The sequence below is a fragment of the Diabrotica virgifera genome, chromosome 5, assembly GCF_917563875.1.
Source record: "Diabrotica virgifera virgifera chromosome 5, PGI_DIABVI_V3a".
NCBI lineage: Eukaryota > Metazoa > Arthropoda > Insecta > Coleoptera > Chrysomelidae > Diabrotica > Diabrotica virgifera.
Window position 1 is genome coordinate 213,896,028 of NC_065447.1, and position 25,123 is coordinate 213,921,150.

The 25,123-nt window shown below is 34.7% G+C and overlaps 1 protein-coding gene across 9 annotated transcripts in view; it reads right to left on the minus strand.

The window, feature by feature from the left end:
• The window catches only part of LOC126885281 (lipopolysaccharide-induced tumor necrosis factor-alpha factor-like), a 202,910-nt gene that overhangs the window by 29,384 nt on the left and 148,403 nt on the right, over window positions 1-25,123 (minus strand). For all 9 annotated transcript variants that reach the window (XM_050651781.1, XM_050651786.1, XM_050651780.1 and 6 more), the window contains exon 3: window positions 17,781-17,931. In XM_050651781.1, coding sequence (XP_050507738.1) covers window positions 17,781-17,931 — 151 coding nt within the window. The remainder of the gene's footprint in view (window positions 1-17,780; window positions 17,932-25,123) is intronic.

Genomic DNA, 25,123 nt, shown 5'->3' on the forward strand with positions numbered 1-25,123 from the left:
ACCCTTTATTTGCCTCTTTCAATGAATACATATGTTTTCTATCCACACTAAAAATTAATGAATTCTCATGCAAACCTAATGCAAAAAAATAATTAAAAGCGCCCTGTTGTACTAAAGTTATAGATAGTGCAAAGTATTATTAGACCAGAGTGATAAGACAAAAATATACTCTGTTCGTGACACTTCAACAGCCAGGGTACTGAAGCGTTTTTTCGACAGGTAATACCTATAAGAACAAATTGTAACTATTTCCTGCATAGGATCTGGCGGCCATTTTTGTTTATAAACAATTTAGTGTTGAAAAACAGCCTTTTCCCTTTTTTTTAATTAATGAAAAATAGTAAAAACTATAGCTTTCTTAGTACAAACATCTTCGAAGGAATGGAAAAAGCTTTAAAATGGCGTATTACAAAGTTTATTACACTCATTTGTTGTTAATATAATTGCAAAAAAAGGTCGAAATTTCAAAAAAATTAATTTCGCAATAACTATTGTAAAAATAAGTATAGAGCTTTGAAATTTTTGTCAAATGAGGGTTCTTCGGTGCTTAATATATGACAAAAATTTCAAAGCGATTCATTCAATTGTTTAAATTTTATTCAATTTATTTATCCCAGAGAGCTTTTTTTTGCAATAACATAAGTCAGAAAAAAATAATGGTAGAACCATTCTACAGGTCTCCAATGAAAGAGCATGAATTAAACTTTCAAATTGGTTTAAAAAAGTGAATAAAAAATGCATTTATTAGTAATAAATAATTGCGCAAAAGTATCGTCAATTTTTCTTTTTTTGAATCCTTTAAACTGTTTGAATAACTTTTTTCAAAAAAATCTATTTTTACCGTTTTTTAGGTGCATAACTACCAAGTAATGTTATTTATATGTTAATGGATGAAAAATTGTAATAAATATATATAATTGATTATATTAATAAAAAAATATGAAAAAAAATTTTAAGAAACGCTTTTCTTTAGTTACGAGTGACTAAAATTAAAAATATTATATAAAATCCACTAAAAGGCAAAAAATTAAAAAAATTGAAAAAATCTAACACATTCGTCAAAGAAAAGCGTGGCGCGTCTTCATCGATTAAACGGTTTTCGCCCCACGCTTTTCTTTAACGAATGTGTTAGATTTTTCAATTTTTTTTATTTTTTGCCTTTTAGTTGACTTTTTATAATATTTTTAATTTTAGTCACTCGTAACTAAAGAAAAGCGTTTCTTAAAAAATTTTTTTTCATATATTTTTATTTTTTACTTTTTAGTCTTACGCTATTCAAACATTAAAATATATCGTTATGTTTATTAAAATATGTATAAAGCATATGATGCACTAACGTGAAAAGTAGTCGGAGTTGGCAAAAAAATTGAAACTTTATTGTTTATTTATGAAGCATAACGTAAACAATTAACGTAAAAAGTGAAACTATGTATAGCTTATATCATTAGCTACAATCCGCAAAACTTTTAAGTTTTTACATTGTTAAAAACAGGAGAATTTAAGCATTTTCCATTAAAATCGTTTTTTTTTATTTAAACAATTAAAAAGCATAAGAACATTTTTTTTATTGATTATTCGTGTATTGTTCCCGCGAATGCATATGTCTGCAAATTTTCATTCATTTGTGTTGGAAAAAAGGCAGTCAAATTAACGTCTAAAGATTTGACGCAAACTATTGAACTAAATAAAAGCGTTTAAAAAATAAAAAGTTTATAAGGAAAAAATTGAACATACTTTTGCATAATTATTTATTACTAATAAATGCATTTTTTATGCACTTTTTTAAACCAATTTGAAAGTTTAGCTCATGCTCTTTCATTTGACACGTGTAGAATGGTTCTAACATTATTTTTTTCTGACTTATGTTATTGCAAAAAGAGCTCTCTGGAATAAACAATTTGAATATTTATACAATTAAATGAATCGCTTTGAAATTTTTGTCACATATCACATATTAGGCACTGAAGAACCCTCATTTGACAAAAACTTCATAACTCTATACTTATTTTTACAATAGTTATTGCGAAATTAATTTTTTTGAAATTTCGACCTTTTTTGCAATTATATTAACAATAAATCAGTGTATTAAACTTAGTAATGCGCCATTTTAAAGCTTTTTCCATTCTCTCGAAGATGTTTGTATGTACATACTAAGAAAACCATAAGTCATACACATTCTATTAATTTGCAAAAAAAGGAAAAAGATCGTTTTTTGACACTAAATTGTTTATAAATAAAAATGGCCGCCAGATCCTACGCAGGAAATAGTCACAATTTGTTCTTACAGGTACTACCTGTCGAAAAAATATTTCAGTACCCTGGCTGTTGAAGTGTCATGGAAAAAACCTTATTACCCTGGACCAGCGTTTCCCAAATGGTGGGTCGCGACCCGGTACCGGGCCATGAAAGCAAAACGCCGGGTCGCCTCGCCTCGCCGTTTCACATGAACGTCTTCTTTTACACTGCGAAGTGCGTTGGCTATCCAAATGGAATGTTTTAAAAAAACTTTAATTGAATCGAAGGAAGAAGTTTCCAATATTCTTATAACAACATCCACCAACGGCCAGGGGTGGAATATTTTAATTTAAAGACAGTTTTCATGATGTCAATTGGTTAGTCGAGGTAGCCTATCTTTGTGATATTTTTGACTTCTTGAACAATTTAAATAAGTATGCCATTACAATGTAGCAATGTAGTACCAGAGAAGGTGGAAGCTGCAACAAAAGCTTAATTTGTGGACACGTCGCGTCGCGCGGAAGCAGGAAATTACAAAGCTAACAGCACTACAAAAAGAGTATAATGTGAATCATTGCCGGATGAGATTTCAGCCGCTTTCAAGGAACACGTGCTAGGACTGGGGCAAATCTGAAGGAATATTTTCCCCCCATCTACAGCAACAAAGCATGGATAGGGAATCCATTTACACTGGACCTAGAATCCAAAACAAGACTTCTGTCAGTAACTGAACTATCGTGTGACAGGGCACTCAAAGACACACTTGACAAAATACCATTGCTAGATTTTTGGCTGTGTTGCTGCCAGGAGTACCAAGTTTTAACAGAAAAAGCGATAATTTCTAATTTCTTTTGTTACGACCTATAAGTATTTTTTGGGTTTGTTGCCTAAGGCAGGGTTTTCAACACTGGCTTTCCTCAAAAATAAGTATAGGAATCGTTTGAAAGTCGAACCGGACATGATGATAAAATTGTCATTTTTTCCTCCAAAAGTGAAGTTTTTAACCAAAAACGTTATTTCTCATTAATTAAGTATTTGATTTTTATTTTTTATTACATTTTTGTTTAATCTAATGATTCTTTATTAAAATATAACTGTAATAAATATTTAAATATGTTTTCTTGTACACACACACCAGGGTATGCAAAAAAAAATTAGTAGGTTACGGAGGATAAACACAACAATAACCGGGCCACGGAAAAATAAGTTTGGGAAACGCTGCCCTGGACTATATGTTATAGCAAAATGTTTACACCAAGGTTCCTTGAGTTCTATTTACAGAATGCTTGTTGTATATACCCTGACATCATTTTAAAAACAAATTACAAACATATGCTTAAATGTTAATTTAGAATGTGGTTGACTGGTAATCAAACGCAATATCTGTTAAGAACAGACACGTTGAAAAAAGTTATGCATTGCAAAGAAGAGTACGTGAATCATATTGAAATATTTTTTAATAAAAATTATTTACGTCATCTAGACATATAGGCCAGCAAATGAAGCACTTTGGCTCGAAATTTTTTCGTCCAGCATGTATGTATTTATTTGAAATTTTCACAGAAGGTAGGGAATAGTCCAAGGATCATTTTCTATATCATGCCGCTGTACACTAAAACCTTGGGGGTGGTTGCCACCCCATCTCGGGGTAGGAATTTTTTATTACATTTTAACCATGTAAATCGATGTAGAAAGTAATTCTAAGAAAAAACTGTTTTTTTTTACATTTTCTTCGTAAGACTAATATTTTTCAAATTATTCGCGGTTGAAAGTAACAGTTTTTCGACGAAAAAATCCACATTTGTTGAGGGTTTTTTGAGAATAATCAAAATCAATAAAAAAGCAGAAAAATCAGTAAATTTCGGTACACACATGACAAACTTCAACTTCAAGCAGCCAATGAAGTTGAAAAAATTACCATTACGGAACGACTAGCCGGATGAGTAGAGATATCAGACTTCATATCAACACCGGAAAAACCAAAAAAATGATCGTTGAAAGGGCAAATAATGGCAAATGGCAAATAGCAATGAAAGGGCAGATAAACCAAACGGCAAATTTCGAAATAGTAGATAGATTTGTATACTTTGGCTCCCTGACAACTAACAGTATCAATAGCTCCTCAGAAATCAAGCGTAGACGAGCAATGGTCCGAGCCGAACTAATGTTACATTATTACAGTCAAGGGAAAAAATGGAAAAAATTGGCCATACTTTGAGGAAATATCAAAGCAACATAGCGAGACAATCACTTAAATACCAACCAAAGGAGAAAAGGAAGAGAGGAAACCAGACAACAGCTGTAAAAGAACTACCACCAGAGAACACGAAAAAATTGAACTAAGGTGGGGTGAAGTCAAAAACAGTGCAATAAATAGAAAAGAATGGAAGAAACTAGTACAAAGTTTATGTAGAGAATATACAAGAAGGAAGATGCGTGATCCAGTAAGAAATCTTACAGTTTTGGCCAAGAAATGCATAAGCGCACAATACTTCAAAAAGTAAGGATGGAACTGGAGAGAGGGAAATATTGTATTTATACCTCAATTGATTCTAATGAAAAATTACATTTTAACTGAAAATTTCATTGCAATCAATGATTGTGGCTTAATCCTATATAAATACAATATTTAACTTAGACATATATACATTAGCACTTCGAGCCAAGCAGGCTCATGGCTTGGTTTACAATCTTCCTCCATTCTTGTTTGTTCTTCGCTTTTTCTTTCCAATTGGCTCCACCAATTCATGGCTCTTCAACTTCATGGTTCCATCTGGTCCTAGGTCTTCCTTTTCTCTCTTTACCACCTATTGTAGCGCTTAATATGATTTTGGGCATTCTAACTTTGGCCATTCTTTGGACATGTCCTAACCATCTAAGTCTTTGTGCTCTTACAACTGCAATTATATTAGGCTCTTTATACAATTCTTCTAACTCCTTGTTTGTTCTTCGTGTCCACTGATTGTTGATCATTTTCCCCCCAAATATTCTTCTAAGTATTTTTCTTTCCCATACTTGTAACAGTGATTGCTCGGTTTTTGTCATAGTCCAAGTTTCTGAGGCATACGTAACTATTGGTCGTATCACAGTTTTATACGTTCTTAATTTAGCTGCTTTGGATATATTTTCGCTTTATAGTATTCTATTGAGTGCATACATGCAACGATTCTCGGACATTAGTCTTTTGTGTATTTCTTCCCGGATACTTGGTCTTAACTTAGACATGCCACAACAAAACAGTATCAGAAGATCTATATAATGTAAGTAATTTTTTTATATTCTGTACTAAAAATTTATAAATGAAGTAAAGAAACACAGACTTACTCACAATCATTTAATAATACTTCGACGACCGGTTTCGATCTCTACACTATTCAGATCATCTTCAGGTCGGCGTTGCGTTACAAGTAGTTAAATGATGCCGTTACAAGGGATGCTTTGTAAGTTCATCGATAACATGTTTAAACGTCCAAATTATGCTAATAGGATAGCTAGGTGAGGGACTGGGTAAGCGGACATGCTTCGGAGGTCAAAACACAGTGAATTGGAATGGATCCTGAAGGCAGATGTGTGTTGTGAAACAGAGACAGATGTATAAGTTATGTGAAAGAAAACGTTCTGGTGGGAATGTTCATAAATGCAGCTGAGGTGTAAATAGACTTATTGTAAACACTTGTACGATTGTGAAGGTCTTTGCTCTTAGGTGTTTTGGGCTATGGACAAAGGTCGAAGTAAGGAAAATGACAAATAGGAATAAATATTCAGGTTTGTATTGTTCCCGGTCACAGGACTACGGGATATCAGTTATTATGTATCACTGTAGGTGCCTAACACTTGGAAATCTATGAAATGTAGAGGATTATAAGAAAACTAATTAGATAAAAAAAGGTTGTCAAATTAAAAATTGGTTGAAAACTGTAGAATATTAAAGGTGATCTGAGAAAGGAAGGGGTTTGTTTAAGCTATTGTATGATAGTGTATGTTCAGAAAAAAATATTGAATAAATAATTACAGGATGTAGGCACTTACCCGTTGTCCTAGGTGAACGACAAACGCGACAACGCGACACGACGCGACGCGACGCGAAAATATCAAGTAATGGTTGTATTTGTGTATGGCCTACGTTTTCGGGTTAATCAGTCTACGACAAGACGCGACGAAGTGCGAACTTGATTTGTTCGCGACGAGACACGACACAGTGTGACGCCCCATTGCTTTTTTCAATTCAAATTATGCTACGCAATAGTTTATTATATAAATAAAAACTAATAATAACTATATTTATAGTACCAGTGTTTTTTCATTAACATACCTTAAAGTCAATAACAGCCTCTCCTCAATAGAATTTGGTTTTTGAAAATTATCTACTTATTGAGAGCTCAGTTATTAATACTGAGTTTAACAGCTGCAATGATATAATCGAAAGTGAATAAGCCACAATACTCTTTAAACCAACGTGGATTATTTCATTAATTTCGGATATATGTAAATGACTAAACTCTCCAAATTTACTCGTTCTAAATATATGACATTTGTTGTCTTCCTTTTTCGTTTATGGAATTTTTTAGCTAAGTATTTAAAATATGAATTTTCTAGTAACACTGCTGTATACTTCCCCACACTTAAGAATAGGAATGAATAATTGACATCGTCACGTTTGTCCTGGTTTGAGTGATGGAAAGCGACGCGATGCGACGCTACATAAGCCATACGTCGCGTGAATTACTGGTCGCATCGCATCGCAACGCATCGCATCGCATCGCGTCGCGTCGTGTTCCGTCGCTCACCTAGGACAACGGGTTACATTGAGAAATTATTAAAATAAATAATTTTATTTATTTTAATAAATAATAATTTAATAAATTTATTTATAATAATTTAATAATAATTTAATAAATTTATTTTAATTTATTTTAATTCATTTATTTTAATTTATTTATTTTAATGTATTTCAATAATTTCTCAATGTAAGTGCCTACACCCTGTAATTATTTATTCAATATTTCTTTCTGAACATACACTATCATACAATAGCTTAAACAAACCCCTTCCTTTCTCAGATCACCTTTAATATTCTACAGTTTTCAACCAATTTTTAATTTGACAACCTTTTTTTATCTAAGTAATTTTCTTATAATCCTCTACATTTCATAGATTTCCAAGTGTTAGGCACCTACAGTGATACATAATAACTGACATCCCGTAGTCCTGTGACCGGGAACAATACACACTTGAATATTTATTCCTATTTGTCATTTTCCTTACTTCGACCTTTGCCCATAGCTCACAACACCTAAGAGCAAAAACCTTCACAATCGTACAAGTGTTTACAATAAGTCTATTTACACCTCAGCTGCATTTATGAAAATTCCCACCAGAACGTTGTCTTTCACATAACTAATATATCTGTCTTTGTTTCGCAACACACATCTGCCTTCAGGATCCATTCCAATTCACTGTGTTTTGACCTACGAAGCATGTTCGCTTACTCAGTCCCTCACCTAGCTATCCTATTAGCATAATTTGGACGTTTAAACATGTTATCGATGAACTTACAAAGCATCCCTTGTAACGGCATTATTTAACTACTTGTAACGCCGACCTGAAGATGATCGAATAGTGTAGAGACCTAAACCGGTCGTCGAAGTATTATTAAATGATTGTAAGTCTGTGTTTCTTTACTTCATTTAAAATGAACTCACATATGCAACCCATTCAACATATAAAAATTTATAAATGTTATTTACAGCACAATTGTTATTATAATCCTATATAATAACGAATCTCATTTATTCTGGTATGTAGTTGAATGTTGAAGGTTTAAAAACATGCCTGAATTAATAGTGTATTTCAAGGTTTAGTCGTGCTTCCTGTCTAAGTGGAATCCAATATTAATAGGCAAACACACGAAGTGACTTCATGAAAATAAATTATCAGAACAAATGTTGCTGAATTTTTACGAAAAATGACTAAAAACAATGCTAGCTTGATTATCTGGAAAACCTTACGAAAATTAATGACATCAATAGAATGTGCAGAATGACAAATAGTTCAAATAATGACAATTAGTATGGTATAACTAGACCCAAACCGAGACATCCAAAGTGAAAGTTATCCTCCCACACCAAATTGTTCTATATGGTCCACATATTGTTCAGTAAAAAGTTACACCATTTTGAGCGTCCGGTTTGGGGGGGAGATGGGGGAGAAATCGGTAAATTAGTAGTTTTTTTACGTTTTTCGTCAATATTTCTAAAACAATGCTTTAGCGTAAACAATGTTCTATACAAAAATGTTCTACATAAATTTTAAAACAAAGAAGGTCCTATACATATTTGTTATAAAATCAACAGTTCCAGAGTTCCGGAGGGTGAAAAGTGGAGGTTTTCGATACTGTTTATATTTTTTGGGCAATTTATAATATTATTACTGATGAAGGAAATTTTCTTTAACAGGATTTTGTTTTGTAAATAAAATTTGCTATTTCAGTAGACGATGGTATGTTAGTGATAAGTCCTTGAAGAAACGTCAACGTTATCACCCAAAATCATCATCAATTGCCCAAAAAATATAAAAAGTATCGAAAACCTCCACTTTTCACCCTCCGTAACTCTGGAACCGTTGATTTTATAACAATTATGTATAGGACTTTTTTGTTTTAAATTTTATGTAGAACATTTTTGTATAGAACATTGTTTACGCTAAAGCATAGTTAAAGCACAGTGAAGAAACCTAGTGAATTTCGGATCCATTGACCATAGATCACCAAAGTTATACATAAATCTGTTTTGTTGAAGCAGCAAGTTAAATGTATTCTGTAGAACAAGCATTACAATTTTTTAAAGATAAGACTTCTGAGATGCTATGTGTTCTCCGTATTGTTCAATGGGTTGGAGGCTTGGACGTTAAAAAAGATTTTCGGAAAAAAATCATGCTGACTAACACAAATACGAAAGCTGGAACTGTTGGTGTGGATCTAATTGTTAATGTCAAAACACTTATAAGACTGTATATACCACTGATAGTCCCCGTTCTGACAAAAGACAGGGTAGACCAAAGCTGAGGTGGATAGATGGGGTAACACGAGATGATGAAAATATGGATGTTACCAACTGGAAAATTCAAGCAGTATGTGTCCATTACAGCTCTAAAAAAATACAATACATTTATACAAACTATGTAATGTAAAATTATTTTATGCCGTTTATAACGACCATTTCCATCTCCACTAGCTTCATCTCTTTTTGTTTCGCAATTTATTATGTTTTCCATCTTTTGCGCTATTTTGCCGGTTATTAGCGCTCTCATCACTGTACAGGCCCCGGGCTATAAATGGGCAGACTGGGCATTTGCCCAGGGCGCCAAATTTTGGGGGGCACAAAATAAAAGAGATATTAAAAATAAATTAGAGCTACTTTGCCTTCATTGTGGATTCTACTCCTGATTGTTCACACACCGATCAATTAGCATTTGTTCTACGTTATATGCTAAGCCAAAGGAACGTCTCTTCAAAGTTCTTCCTGGAATAGGCCACACCTCAAGTAGCCTATAAGACGCAGTTCTGAGTACTGTAACAGCATTGGGATTAAATATTGAGTTATGCCAAGGACAAAGCTATGACAATGCTGCCAATATGTCTGGAGCTTATACAGGACTGCAAGCCAGAATTAAACAACACTGCCCTTTTGCTGAGTTTTTACCTTGCGCTGTCCACTCACTCAACCTCGTTGGATCTTTAGCTGCAGAGTGCTGCAGTGATGCTGTTCTGTTTTTTGGATTCCTCCACAACCTGTTCACGTTTTTTTCTTGTTCAACCCATAGATAGATGAGCATTTTAAAAGCATCATTAAAAATAGTAATACTCCATTGGTAAAATCTCTCTCTCAAACTAGATGGTCAGCAAGAGCCGATGCAGTGAAGGCTTTGGTTAAAGGCTACAAGGAGATACAAAAATCACTGAAGCAAATACCAGAAGACCCTACTCAGAAGCCTGCAGTACAGGTAGAAGCTTTAGGATTAGAAAATAAGTTTGAAAATTTCAAAATAGCCTTGGAAAGATTTGATAAAGTCAGTAAAAGTCTCCAAAGTGAAACCCTCAACCTAGCAGTAGGTAAAACACAGCTTCAGACCTTGGAGAGCTATTTAAACGACAGGAGAGATGAGTTTGACAAGTATGAACAAAAAGTTATGAAAAATGAATAACCATTCTCAATTTCGTTGCAAAACGAAAATACAGCCGAACCATATTCCAGTCCAATCAGAGAGTGCTGCAAGCACCTCTACCGGTTTCGAAACTTATTAGTCTCTCATCAGGAGGCACATATGCTGCTCTCCCTGATCCAACCAAAACAAACCCCAGCGTGCAGTCCCGAATTGCAACGAACGAAATTGCATAGATGCCCTAGCGGCAACCGCTAGCAAAAGACTAAGTTTTCACTCTAATGGCATACAGCATATCCCACCAGAATGAAAACAATGGGAACCTTCTCTGGTTACACCTCCGAGGCTTCTACAATTTGCAAGCCATACGGATGCTGAGACTAAGGAAGATGAGGGAATTCTACAATTTACAATTCACGTCCCATCTGCTCAGCGCGGTAAAGTTCCAACGAGACTGGCTCCCTTCATACTCCACACAGAGTAAATGTAAATCAAAAATGAATAACCATTCTCAATTTCGTTGCAAAACGAAAATACAGCCGAACCATATTCCAGTCCAATCAGAGAGTGCTGCAAGCACCTCTACCGGTTTCGAAACTTATTAGTCTCTCATCAGGAGGCACATATGCTGCTCTCCCTGATCCAACCAAAACAAACCCCAGCGTGCAGTCCCGAATTGCAACGAACGAAATTGCATAGATGCCCTAGCGGCAACCGCTAGCAAAAGACTAAGTTTTCACTCTAATGGCATACAGCATATCCCACCAGAATGAAAACAATGGGAACCTTCTCTGGTTACACCTCCGAGGCTTCTACAATTTGCAAGCCATACGGATGCTGAGACTAAGGAAGATGAGGGAATTCTACAATTTACAATTCACGTCCCATCTGCTCAGCGCGGTAAAGTTCCAACGAGACTGGCTCCCTTCATACTCCACACAGAGTAAATGTAAATCAAAAATGAATAACCATTCTCAATTTCGTTGCAAAACGAAAATACAGCCGAACCATATTCCAGTCCAATCAGAGAGTGCTGCAAGCACCTCTACCGGTTTCGAAACTTATTAGTCTCTCATCAGGAGGCACATATGCTGCTCTCCCTGATCCAACCAAAACAAACCCCAGCGTGCAGTCCCGAATTGCAACGAACGAAATTGCATAGATGCCCTAGCGGCAACCGCTAGCAAAAGACTAAGTTTTCACTCTAATGGCATACAGCATATCCCACCAGAATGAAAACAATGGGAACCTTCTCTGGTTACACCTCCGAGGCTTCTACAATTTGCAAGCCATACGGATGCTGAGACTAAGGAAGATGAGGGAATTCTACAATTTACAATTCACGTCCCATCTGCTCAGCGCGGTAAAGTTCCAACGAGACTGGCTCCCTTCATACTCCACACAGAGTAAATGTAAATCAAAAATGAATAACCATTCTCAATTTCGTTGCAAAACGAAAATACAGCCGAACCATATTCCAGTCCAATCAGAGAGTGCTGCAAGCACCTCTACCGGTTTCGAAACTTATTAGTCTCTCATCAGGAGGCACATATGCTGCTCTATCTGATCCAACCAAAACAAACCCCAGCGTGCAGTCCCGAATTGCAACGAACGAAATTGCATAGATGCCCTAGCGGCAACCGCTAGCAAAAGACTAAGTTAAGACATTAGAGTGAAAACTTAGTCTTTTGCTAGCGGTTGCCGCTAGGGCATCTATGCAATTTCGTTCGTTGCAATTCGGGACTGCACGCTGGGGTTTGTTTTGGTTGGATCAGGGAGAGCAGCATATGTGCCTCCTGATGAGAGACTAATAAGTTTCGAAACCGGTAGAGGTGCTTGCAGCACTCTCTGATTGGACTGGAATATGGTTCGGCTGTATTTTCGTTTTGCAACGAAATTGAGAATGGTTATTCATTTTTGATTTACATTTACTCTGTGTGGAGTATGAAGGGAGCCAGTCTCGTTGGAACTTTACCGCGCTGAGCAGATGGGACGTGAATTGTAAATTGTAGAATTCCCTCATCTTCCTTAGTCTCAGCATCCGTATGGCTTGCAAATTGTAGAAGCCTCGGAGGTGTAACCAGAGAAGGTTCCCATTGTTTTCATTCTGGTGGGATATGCTGTATGCCATTAGAGTGAAAACTTAGTCTTTTGCTAGCGGTTGCCGCTAGGGCATCTATGCAATTTCGTTCGTTGCAATTCGGGACTGCACGCTGGGGTTTGTTTTGGTTGGATCAGGGAGAGCAGCATATGTGCCTCCTGATGAGAGACTAATAAGTTTCGAAACCGGTAGAGGTGCTTGCAGCACTCTCTGATTGGACTGGAATATGGTTCGGCTGTATTTTCGTTTTGCAACGAAATTGAGAATGGTTATTCATTTTTGATTTACATTTACTCTGTGTGGAGTATGAAGGGAGCCAGTCTCGTTGGAACTTTACCGCGCTGAGCAGATGGGACGTGAATTGTAAATTGTAGAATTCCCTCATCTTCCTTAGTCTCAGCATCCGTATGGCTTGCAAATTGTAGAAGCCTCGGAGGTGTAACCAGAGAAGGTTCCCATTGTTTTCATTCTGGTGGGATATGCTGTATGCCATTAGAGTGAAAACTTAGTCTTTTGCTAGCGGTTGCCGCTAGGGCATCTATGCAATTTCGTTCGTTGCAATTCGGGACTGCACGCTGGGGTTTGTTTTGGTTGGATCAGGGAGAGCAGCATATGTGCCTCCTGATGAGAGACTAATAAGTTTCGAAACCGGTAGAGGTGCTTGCAGCACTCTCTGATTGGACTGGAATATGGTTCGGCTGTATTTTCGTTTTGCAACGAAATTGAGAATGGTTATTCATTTTTGATTTACATTTACTCTGTGTGGAGTATGAAGGGAGCCAGTCTCGTTGGAACTTTACCGCGCTGAGCAGATGGGACGTGAATTGTAAATTGTAGAATTCCCTCATCTTCCTTAGTCTCAGCATCCGTATGGCTTGCAAATTGTAGAAGCCTCGGAGGTGTAACCAGAGAAGGTTCCCATTGTTTTCATTCTGGTGGGATATGCTGTATGCCATTAGAGTGAAAACTTAGTCTTTTAGTCAAAAAGTTATGACTTTTTACAAGTTGAATCGCCTAGGTTCAAAAGGATAAGACCAGAAAAACTTTTGCGGGTGAAACCATTGGTAATGAAAATGAAGCTCATCTTGATGGAAGAACAATGTCCAAAACTCAAGTTTACATCAGAATCTTTGATTATTTGATAAGTAACTTATCAAGGCAAAAATTAGCTTATGAACATTTGGCTGATAAATTTGAAATACACTCTAAAAAGAATCACAGAAAGAGGCCATATCACAAGCTGCAAACAAACTTTATGCCTCCTATCCTAATGACATTGGAAGTGAATTTGAAAATGAATGTCTGCACTTCAAAATGTATGTGGAACAGGAAGAATTTAGTGGAATCCATGACGTGTATGAATACATAATAAAAAATGAGTTGAAGAGTACTTTCCCAAATCTTGAAGTAGCTGTTAGAATTTTTCTGATCTTACCTGTCACCAACTGCTCTGCAGAGAGAGGATTTTCCGCTTTGAATCGTCTGAAGAATGTTAAGAGATCTGCTCTTTCAGACAGCAAGTTAAATTGTCTCATGTTACTGTGTTGTGAAAAAGACTTAACCCTAAGCACAGATTTTTCTGATGTAGTAAACAAGTTTGCCAAATTGAAGGCTAGAAAAAAATCTGTCACTTAAAATGCTTTGTACAACGTAGGATCTTAAAAATATAATTTTAAGTTGTAATCTTTTCTGGAAGTGTGAACTATGTAGAAATAAATAATGTCTAGAGTTTTTTGTATGAAAGAAGTGTTTTCTTGCTAGGTAGTGCTACACCTAAGCCCAGGGCTTGTCACTGTATAATATGTAAGTTCTTTGATATTACTTAAAGGTTTAATAACAACCGCTAGAATTAAAAATATATTTTCTTTGATTAACACATCTTTACAGTAGAACATCTACTTCAAGACCATTATTAAAATATTTTGGTAAGACTTTTAGTAAGGCATTAGTTTTAATAAGTTTGTTTAAAATCCTGCTTTTTTCTCTCCGATGTCTGATACTAATCAGGAAGCTCTTCGATTTTACCTGATTAGTATCAAAAAATAAAAACATGTAAAGTAAATGGAAATAGAGTTTTACAGAGAAAAAGATAGGCATTATGCTCCATTACGCTCCATATGCTCCATAAGGCCAGCCTTATAGTAATACACCGCCCTCTAGAAATCAAAAAATTCTCCGAGTACATGTTAATAAGTTAGACCGTTGGTTAGACCCAAGCGCTTAATAGGTACTTAATTTAAACAATAAACCTGTTTACAGCATATACAGGGCTAGTCAAAAGTTCGCTCCCCCCTCGTATCTTTTCAACGATTATACTTATAATAGTGAAATTTGGAGGGTTTAAATAATAACCGGACGCAGGCTTCTCAAATGGTCATAAAAAGTGACGTAATAGTGACAGATGACGTTACAGAGCCACTTTGGCCGATAATTTTAAAAGGCAAATGATCTTATGGCTAATGATATCTTGGTTGAAACGTATTGAAAATACCTATTCCATCATGCTATGTTTGTTTGGGTCTAAGTTGATTTTGATGAATAAATTAAATAAATATAAAATTGTAGTTGTAATTAAAATTATGCATTTAATTAATAAAGATTCAAACCTCCGACTATCGTTATTTGTCAAAAAGATAAAGATTTTCAATTTTAGTTATTTTTACTTCAACAATTTTATATTTACCCTAAATCCGGCACTGCTGTAACGTCATCTGTCACTATTACGTCACCTGGTCTGACTATTTGAGAAGCCTACATTCGTTTATTTGCCTCCTCAAAATGTCACTATTATAAGTATAACCGCTCAAAAGATAGGTACGAGGGGGGATGGGACTTTTGGCTAGCACCTATACAGGGTGTTAATATATAAGTATGACAAACTTTAAGGGGTAATTGTACATGAAAAAATAATAACAGTCTGCTCTATAAACGTATGTCCGCAAATGCATCGTTTCTGAGATACGGGGTGTTGAAATTTTTATTTCAAACTGCCAATTTATATATTGCTCTAAAACTGGTTGAGCTATGAAAATGAAATTTGGTGGGTTTAAAGCGGTAGTTATTGCGCATTTTTTGACATACAACTACGAATTTTGTAGTCATAATTGGCGCGCATACGGCTAATCGTATGATTTTTTTTAAAGAAAAAATGGTATGCCACTGAGGAATGTCAATTTAACAATCACTTTTAAATTTCAAGTTTAATTTATGATAAAAAACCTTTCTCCCCTTTTTTTCATATGGTGCACCGTTTTTATGCAAAAAATAAAACATCTTGGCGCGTATTCTTCATTTCTTAATACAATAGGTCTGTTCGTAGAACGATCAGCAACCGTTTCCAACTATCAGACGCATGCGTGTTCGTAGTCTACGATCTCTAACTGGTAACTGCGCAGCGCTAACTGTTAACTGCGCATGCGTCTGATGGTTGCTGGTCGTTTGGATCGTACTACCACAGAATAAATAACAACACAGAAGCGAATCTGACTGTCATTTCCATTGATTTTGTAGGGACCGAAATATTTGACCTTGTGCACCAGTTACAGAATAGAACTTGACGTTCTAAGGAATAGACCATTCCAAATTAGGTAATATTTTTGACAAGTAGTTATTAATTAAATATGAAATATAAAATTTAACTATAAAATATAAATAAAATATAAAATAAAACATATATAAATATAAAATTTAACTATAAACAACTGTCACGTCAGTCGCAAAAGTGAGGTTGCACCAGTTACGTTGACACATGAGCATGAAAATTGTGTTACCGTTTTCGTCAGGAGTTTCGCTTCTGTGTGGTTATTTATTCTGTGGTACTACGAACAAACCAATTATCAAGAACTATCCAATGCAATAAGTATCCAATACAATAGTATTTTTACTACAAAAGCGATATTACGTAGGTCAAAATTTTTGACTGTCAAAACATTAGATTGTGACTTTTCATTATTGCCGTGTTTGACCTACGTAATATCGCTTTTGTAGTAAAAATACTATACTAAACTAGAACAATAACCGAAAATATCACTCATAAGATTTTAACTAGATGCAAATCTACAAGAAATGTTCAAAATGATCCTCGTGAGAGGTGACAGAAGAATTTTATATTCATCATTAGCGCACGTACGGGTAATGGTTTGAATTGTTTTAAAGAAAAAATAGTACGCCACTGAGGTGTTTCAAATTAAAAATCAATTTTGAATTCATCGTTCAATTTACGACAAAAATCTTTCTCATCTTTTTTTCATATCATGCGCCGTTTTTATGCCAAAAATAAAACATCTTAGCGTTTAAAAAGTATTTGAACTAAGTTTCTATGCGTATGGAAAATATGTACCTCGATTACTTTGTAAGCGTTAAGATGTTTTATTTCTTTGTATAAAAACGGCGCCTCATATGAAAAATGGCAAGATATATTTTTTGTCACAAATTATACGAGGAGTTCAAAAATGATTTTTAGTTTGACATCTCAGTGGCGTACCATTTTTTTCTTAAAAAAATTCAGACCATTACCCGTACACACGCAAATGATGAATATAAAATTCTTCTGTCACCAGTAAAGGAGGTCATTTTGAACAATTGTTGTAGCTTTGCACCTAGTTAAAATCTTATTAGTAATATTTTCTGTTATTGTTCTAGTTTAGTATTATTATTTTGGATAATTCTTGATAATGTATTAAGAAATGAAAAATAAGTGCCAAGAGGTTTTATGTTTTGCATAAAGACGGTGCACCATATGAAAATAAGAGAAGACAGGTTTTTTATGAAAAATTAAACGTGGAATTTAAAAATGATTTTGAATTTGAAATATCTCAGAGGCGTACTAGTTTTTTCTTTAAAGAAATTCAGACCCTTACCCGTAGGCGCGCCAATGATGAATACAAAATTATTAATTGTATGTCAAAAAATGCGCAATAACTACCTCTTAAAACCCACCAAATTTCATTTTCATAGCTCAACCGGTCTTAGAGCAACACATAAATTGGCAGTTTGAAATAAAAATTTCAATACCCCGTATCTCGGAAACGAAGCATTTGCGCGCATAAGTTTATAGACCAAATTGTTATTACGTAGAATTAGTCCTTAAAGTTTGTCATACTTATTTACTAACACCCTGTATACTGGAGTATCTCTCTAAAAACCAGTAGACGTGTTTCTTTTCGTTTGTAATTAGTAGCATTAAACTTGATTTAGTTAATATACCGTGGAAGCAACCGGAACCGGATTATGTTTCATATCTTTTCCAGATTTCTTTATTTTACAGCAGGGTTACAACACTTACCCGAAAAGGCACAGCAATAAGGCGAACAAGTGTGTCTTTGTTGTTGTTTCAGTCTCCACCGAAGTAACTATCTGAGCATGACATGATGGACATGTTGTCGATGTTGGAGTGGGGCCAACAGGAACCTGGGCTACGGTGTGAGTAACAATCACTAAAACAAAAAAATTTAGTACATTAAAACGAGTCATGAAAGTTTGTGCAAATATTCTTTTTCTTATGAGGTACGTATCTGTAAGGAATGTTGGCGATCATCATAAAAATCTTTATCCTATCTGCAGCACCGCGAAAAATCTGCACAGATGTTTTGTTGAGTTGACGTAGATTTAACTTTCTATTATATCTTCTTCTAGAGGTAATTGTTAATACAGTATGCGGCAAAATAAACTGTACTGAAATGAATATTGAAATATTTATGAATATTTATATATTTAGTATACATAATATTAGCCTTGCAAACATTATTCACGATAATTTTCCCGATAAACCAGGTATTAAAGAGGCCTTCTGACACTAAAAAATCTTTAATTATACCCCGCAATTCCGTAATATATTGATCGAAGCTCTAAAAGACATTGGCTTGGACAGCCGAGATGTTCGAATAATTGCAAATTTATATTGGAATCAAACAATATCAGTTTTAGTAGATGGTGTGAAATCACAGGCTCTTAATATTAAAAGATGAGTACGGCAGGGATGCCTCTTGTCACCCCTGCTTTTCAACGTTTCAAAAACACTTTCTGAAAAACAAGAAGGAATACTTGTGAACGGCGAAGTCATCAATAATTTGCGATATGCGGACGATACAGTACTCCTAGCTTCTAGTCAAGAAGATCTACAAACACTACTTGATAGTGTCGTTGAGAGTTGTAGGGGGGCAGGTCTGGATATGAACATACGGAAAACCAAAATACTGGTAATAAGTAAACAACAGCATATAAAACCGTCTATATATATAAATAATACCAAACTTGAGCAAGTTGATAAAATCGTTTACCTTGGACAGCAATTAAATTGTAACGCAGAAAGTCACGGCGAAATTAGATCTAGGATAGAGCAGGCTAGAGCGGCTTTTAGAATGTTGTCCAAGGTGTTATGTAACAGAGACCTAAAATTGGCATTGAGGATCCGCTTACTTAGCTGTTACGTGTTCTACGTCTTACTTTATGGTGTCAAGTCCTGGACTGTGAATAAAATCGATCAAAATCGCCTTGACGCTTTCGAAATGTGGTGCTATAGAAGAATTTTAAAAGTTTCGTGGGTGGAGAAGATTCGAAACTTCACAATTCTAGAACGTCTCGGCAAGACTACTGAGATCATAAAAAGCATCAAGCAGAGAAAGCTGGAGTATTTCGGACATGTAATGAGAGGTCCCAAATATAGATTGCTGCAAAATATCATGCAAGGAAAAATAGCACGCAAACGCAGTCCAGGACGAAGAAGAACCTCATGGTTGAAGAACTTGCGAGATTGGTATGGTGTTGACACAAGCATGCTATTTAGGGTGGCAGTGAATAAAATTAAGATAGCTATGATGGTAACCAACGTTCTGAAAGGACATGGTACATGAAGAAGAAGAAGAATTCCGTAATGTCAAACGATGGATCGGTATACCTTCTTCAGTATTCCCCAAATGTACGCATCAGGTGGGGTTAGGCCTGCTGAGTAGCGATCTCCCAAAGTGGTCGTGCAGTATCTTAGGAGACTCCCTGACCGTGTAACAGGTTGCCCCGTTTTGTTAAAACCATTGTTGATTTTAAGATTGAACTGTTTTCGCGTCCTTTTTTATATTACCGAAAATAATACTCCACGCACGTTATGCACATACGTAAGAAACCACTCAGTACGTTTCAGCGTATGACACATTTAAATTTGAGACATACGCATTTCAGTACTGTTTATTTTGCCGCATATCTTGGGACCAGAAGGGGACAAGCCACAATGTCCTCAAAAATGAGTTAAAGTAGAAATCGCACACTCTAAGACCATATTAATGTCCCAAACAGAAAATTTCAGCTTTTTTCTCATAGATGGCGCCGCTATAGTAAGTCCCGTTGTGTCACCATTTACTTTATATTGCAACAGAAGGAGACAAGCCACAGTAGTAATAAACATGGCGGTGGAACAGTCCGGTGCATGTAAACGGAAAATAGACTTTGATGAGTTTGATTCTGAAACAAAGTGACCAAAATCCATTTTTAAATAAAAGCGAAGATGACAAATACTACAGTTCATTTTTTAGAATATAATTTTTTTGTACAAAAGGGGATAAGCCCATATTTTTTCAAAAAATGTTCAATAACTCAAAAACCGTTAAATAAACATTTGTGTTACTTTAATTGTGTGTTTAATAACATTTCCAAACGATTGTGGACCTTACTTCCGAGAAAAATGTAAAAATTGGATTTCAGGATTTGAAAATAAGTTTAAAATGGTGTTTTCTCCAAAATAATCTTTTGTGGCATGTCCTCTACTTGTCCCAAGGTCTTCATATATATTCTTTATCTCCTAGTATCTGTCATCGGACATGTACTTTAGGTGTCTCAACTGTACTGTACCCTTCTTACACTTTTCGGCTCTGCCAAAGAATTAGTTCTTCAAAGATTTTAGTATGGTTCTTCAAAATAAATAGCTTATCTCACAAGTATTTTAAGAATGTCTGCAGTGTTTTCGCCATTATTGTTTATAAAATATTTTATCTTGCCTGAAAGATTCATGTTCTCTTCTATTTTGCTATGTACATTTCAGTTTTCCGGTTCCATACAGTCAAAATTTCCGTGTTCCTTTCCCTCTTGGTCTTCTGGTTTTATTTGCATCTGGTGAACTTTCTCCGAATTCTGTTCATAAATTTAACCCTCTATTTTGGTGTTCTTGATTTTTTGCAAATATATTAGTTTCACAACTGATTTGGATTTGTTGGTGTCCTATCTCATAAAAATGTGATAATTGGCGGAAGATATAGAATGTTTTTGTTGCAAATACCAACAAAAATCATTTTTATGAGTGTATAATAGGAATAAAATAAATATATTAAATATAACAGAAACTAGTGCCCCTTTTCATTGATTGTTGTTTACTTACAAAGTATATAGATCAATACTTTCGTGTTAAAATTACAATAAAAAAGACAATGAATCACCGGTTTTCATGTTACTTGTTCCATTACAAATAAACCAGGGCACTTAGGAAACAATAGAGTTTTATACAGCATTATATTGACGTGCAACTTTTTGCGTTGTGTTAGAAATAACGTCAGGAAAAATCCACAAGGAATGAATTTTTCTGTACCTGGTTGTATACCATCAATCACAACAGATTTAATGAAAAATCTTTTATGAAAGGTATAACATTTAATAAAATCCCTTTAAAGGCTATATCACAGAACATCATCAGTGTTTAAAACTGAGAACAAAGTCGTATTTTGCCTAAGGGTACAATCTTTATAAATTTTATCCATCCTTTGGAATTTTTAGCAACTATGCTAATATAACAACTTTTTTAAGGGGTTTAAAGTATTTCTTTTTTGGCTCAGCTTGTGATCAACCAGTTCTAAACACTGATGATGATATTTTAAATGTCGAAAACGTTTCGTGGTGTAGCACTTAAAGAGATTTTAATAAATTTTATACCTCTTATAAAGGATTTTTCATTAAAATTTTTTGTCAAGAAAAAAGTTTACAGTAGAAAAATGGGTGGAAATGCATAATTTCGTTTCAAAGTGCAGAAATACATACATTGCAGAAATATGTCAAAATCAGTTTATTAAGGGCCAGATTTTGTTATTCGGGGGATTTGGGATCACTGAACAATAATACGCCATTACAACCGACATCCGGACACCTATTGTTAAAGGTCACCGCTAAGACATCCCATCTTCTGGAGTTTCGAGGGGTTTCGGTACTAAATTGATGCAAACAGATTACTCAGGAAGTTATTGCTATTTTTTTAAACCTCCGAGTACTTTGTTTGCATCAATTTAGTGCCGCAAACCCTCCAAACTCCAGAAAATGAATGTGCCTCAGCAGTTACTCTAGGCACTAGGTACTGCGGGGTCAGTCCTGATGACGTACTTTTCTCTAGCGATCCCAAAACCTATTATTTAATCTATTTGCATCAATTTATTGCATTAATCACTTGAAACTTCAGATGACGTGCCTTAGGAATAACCGTGGGTACCAGGTGTTCCGGGGATCGTTTCTGATGGCGTTTCATGTTCAGTGCCACCAAAAAACCCCGAGTGACAAAATCTGCCCTTAATCCTACTGATTTTAACATATTTATGCACTTTTGGGTGCATTTTATGAACTGTAAATGCAATTATTCATTTCCACCCATTTTTATAGTATATGCTTTTTTCCTGACGTCGCGTCGTCGTCATCCCAAACACATGTCTATTCGCGGTGTGCAAGTACTTGGAGGGGATACGAGAAACGATCGTGCGCGAATAGCGGAGAAATATTGCAACTTTCTTAAATAATTCATATTGTCAATTGAAATTGTCAAATTGACGTATATTTCATACCTACTGTCATTGAAGAAGAAAAATTATATATTGCTCCAGAATATTGATATGATATGCAATTATTATATAAAGGTAAATTTAATTAATTGTATTTTGCTTGCAGTACTGCATTTTAATAACTAATTTTATTTACTACATACAATTGTTTACGTTTTAATAACATAACCTGAATCTTACTATTTCTTCTTATTATTTTTTGGCCTATGGCCTTGACAATTATCCAGTAACCAGGACTAATATAAATATAATTAAAAGTGATTAACTATTTAGATGGGATATAAGCCAAAATTAAATTGAAAAAATAATTTTATTAACGTTTCGAAGACCAAATCGGGTTTCGTTGTCAAAATACAAAATACTACTAAAATAAACAAAAATGTTGTTGCTAAGTAAAAAAATTCTTCTAATAATTTATTTAATCTGACTCATTTATATTGGCAATTCAGACGTATATTATACATTTGAAAGTAGAAGACTTTAAAATGATATCGCCAATATTTATGAGTTGCGTTCCTGGGACGACTTTACTAAAAGATAGTTCATTCGGTTACATGAAATCAATCCCAACTCAAGAATATCCGTCACAAAAAAATCATAGCATGTGATCTGTCTTTAAAAAGACAACCAAATTCAACGATGACAGTAAAATTCTCGTGTTAGATTCCATAGTAAATCACGAGGGGAAACCAGGAAAAAACCTCGTGATACTATCCCGACATCGTAAGTATTTGGTCTTACATTTAATTTACTTTCAAGAAACTAATACCAAATTCTGACTTTAATATGTTTAAACTATAAGTAATATTAATAATACATAGATATACAATAAGTAATACTAAAATATAGAATTTGTACTAACTCGATATGTTATTGTCTTACTAATCATGGTATTTTCTCTCTATTGACTTCCTCTTTCAGTATGGGTAACCATATCCTACTGCATTCTACCGAGGAATTTGCGACACAATTGGTTTCATTTAGCATAATTAGAGCCGCTTCTTTGATTTTTCTCTTTTTACTAATAATTATGCTAAATGAAACCAAATTTGTGTCGCAAATTTCTCGGTAGAATGCAGTGGGATATGGTTACACATACTGAAAGAGGAAGTCAATAGAAAGAAAATACCACGATTAGTAAGTCAATAACATATCGAGTTAGTACAAATTTTATATTTTAGTATTACTTATTGTATATCTATGTATTATTAATATTATTTATAATTTAAACATATTAAGGTCAGAATTTGGTATTAGTTTTTTTGAAAGTAAATTAAATGTAAGACCAAATACTTACGATGTCGGGATAGTATCACGAGGTTTTTTTCTTGTTTTCCCTCGTGATTTACTATGGAATATCTAACGCGAGAATTTTACTGTCATCGTTGCATTTGGTTGTCTTTGTAAAGACAGATCACATGCTATGATTTTTTGTGACGGATATTCTTGTGTTGGGATTGATTTCATGTAATCGAATAAACTATCTTTTAGTAAAGTCGTCCCAGGAACGCAACTCATAAATATTGGCGATATCATTTTAAAGTCTTCTACTTTAAAATGTATAATATACGTCTGAACTGCCAATATAGATGAGTCAGATTAAATAAATTATTAGAAGAATTTTTTACTTAGCAACAACATTTTTGTTTATTTTAGTAGTATTTTGTATTTTGACAACGAAACCCGATTTGGTCTTCGAAACGTTAATAAAATTATTTTTTCAATTTAATTTTGGCTTATTTCCCATCTAAATAGTTAATCATAAAAATGAGAAAAATGTTGCTGAGCGTAGAAACCAGGTATCGCTTTGCCGAACTTGCACGGTCCCAATAGGGCTTTTCATTCACAGTCATTTGTTTCGAGCTTCTGTCATGAATGATCATTCATCCCGTAATTTAAATTTGTTTTAGAATTACTCTTTTTTAACTATTTTCGGTGGTAAGATAGTTTTTGTCCTTCAAAGTTTGTTGAAAGTAACGAAAATGAACAATTTTCCTACAGCGTCTATTGGAGACCACTGGCGTTATATCGATTTATTTTTTCCTAAATGCCCTGGTTTAAAACCTAAAACGTGACCGTGCCAATAAGTATCTAACCTTCATTTTTAATCGTTTTCATTGTTCCATGCTACTCGTATGTATAAAAACACATTCAATTATACATTTATGAACAAGTGACTTAATTGAAAATAATTTGTTTGTACTAATTGTTCCTCTACTAACCAAATAGATAAAATAGGATTGGTATTTTATCTTTTATAGGGATTATTTAGGGAGTATTTAAGTAGGGATTACTAACCATCGAGGAAATACATTGTTTGTAGGTTGTCTGTAATAATTTTTTTCTGCTAAACCATTGCGATAAGTTTAAGTATTGAGCTTGGGCTAGTTGACATAATCTGTGTTCATTAGGGCTTGTTGCATCATGTAGGCTGTGTTGTCCTGTAGCAACTGTTGCCCAAACAATTGTTGTCCAAATTTGCAATAAAATCCCCAAGTAAAATAATGAGGTCATGTCATGATGATTTATCATATTCGCTTTGGAGCAGGTCATAAGTAAATATCATCATCATCAATGGTGCTACAGCCCTATGAAAGAGCCTCGACCTTCCCAAGTCTATTGCGCCAGTCAGTCCTATCCATTCCCAACCGTTGCCAGTTTGCTGCGCCTATTTTTTTCCCATCCTCATCTACACCATCCTTCCATCTGAGTTTTGGCCTACCCCTGTTTCTACTTCCCATAGGTTGTGACATAAAGATTCTTCTGGGAGGGTTATTTTGCTGTGATTTTGCTAGATGTCCTGCCCATCTTAGTTTTCCAATTCTTA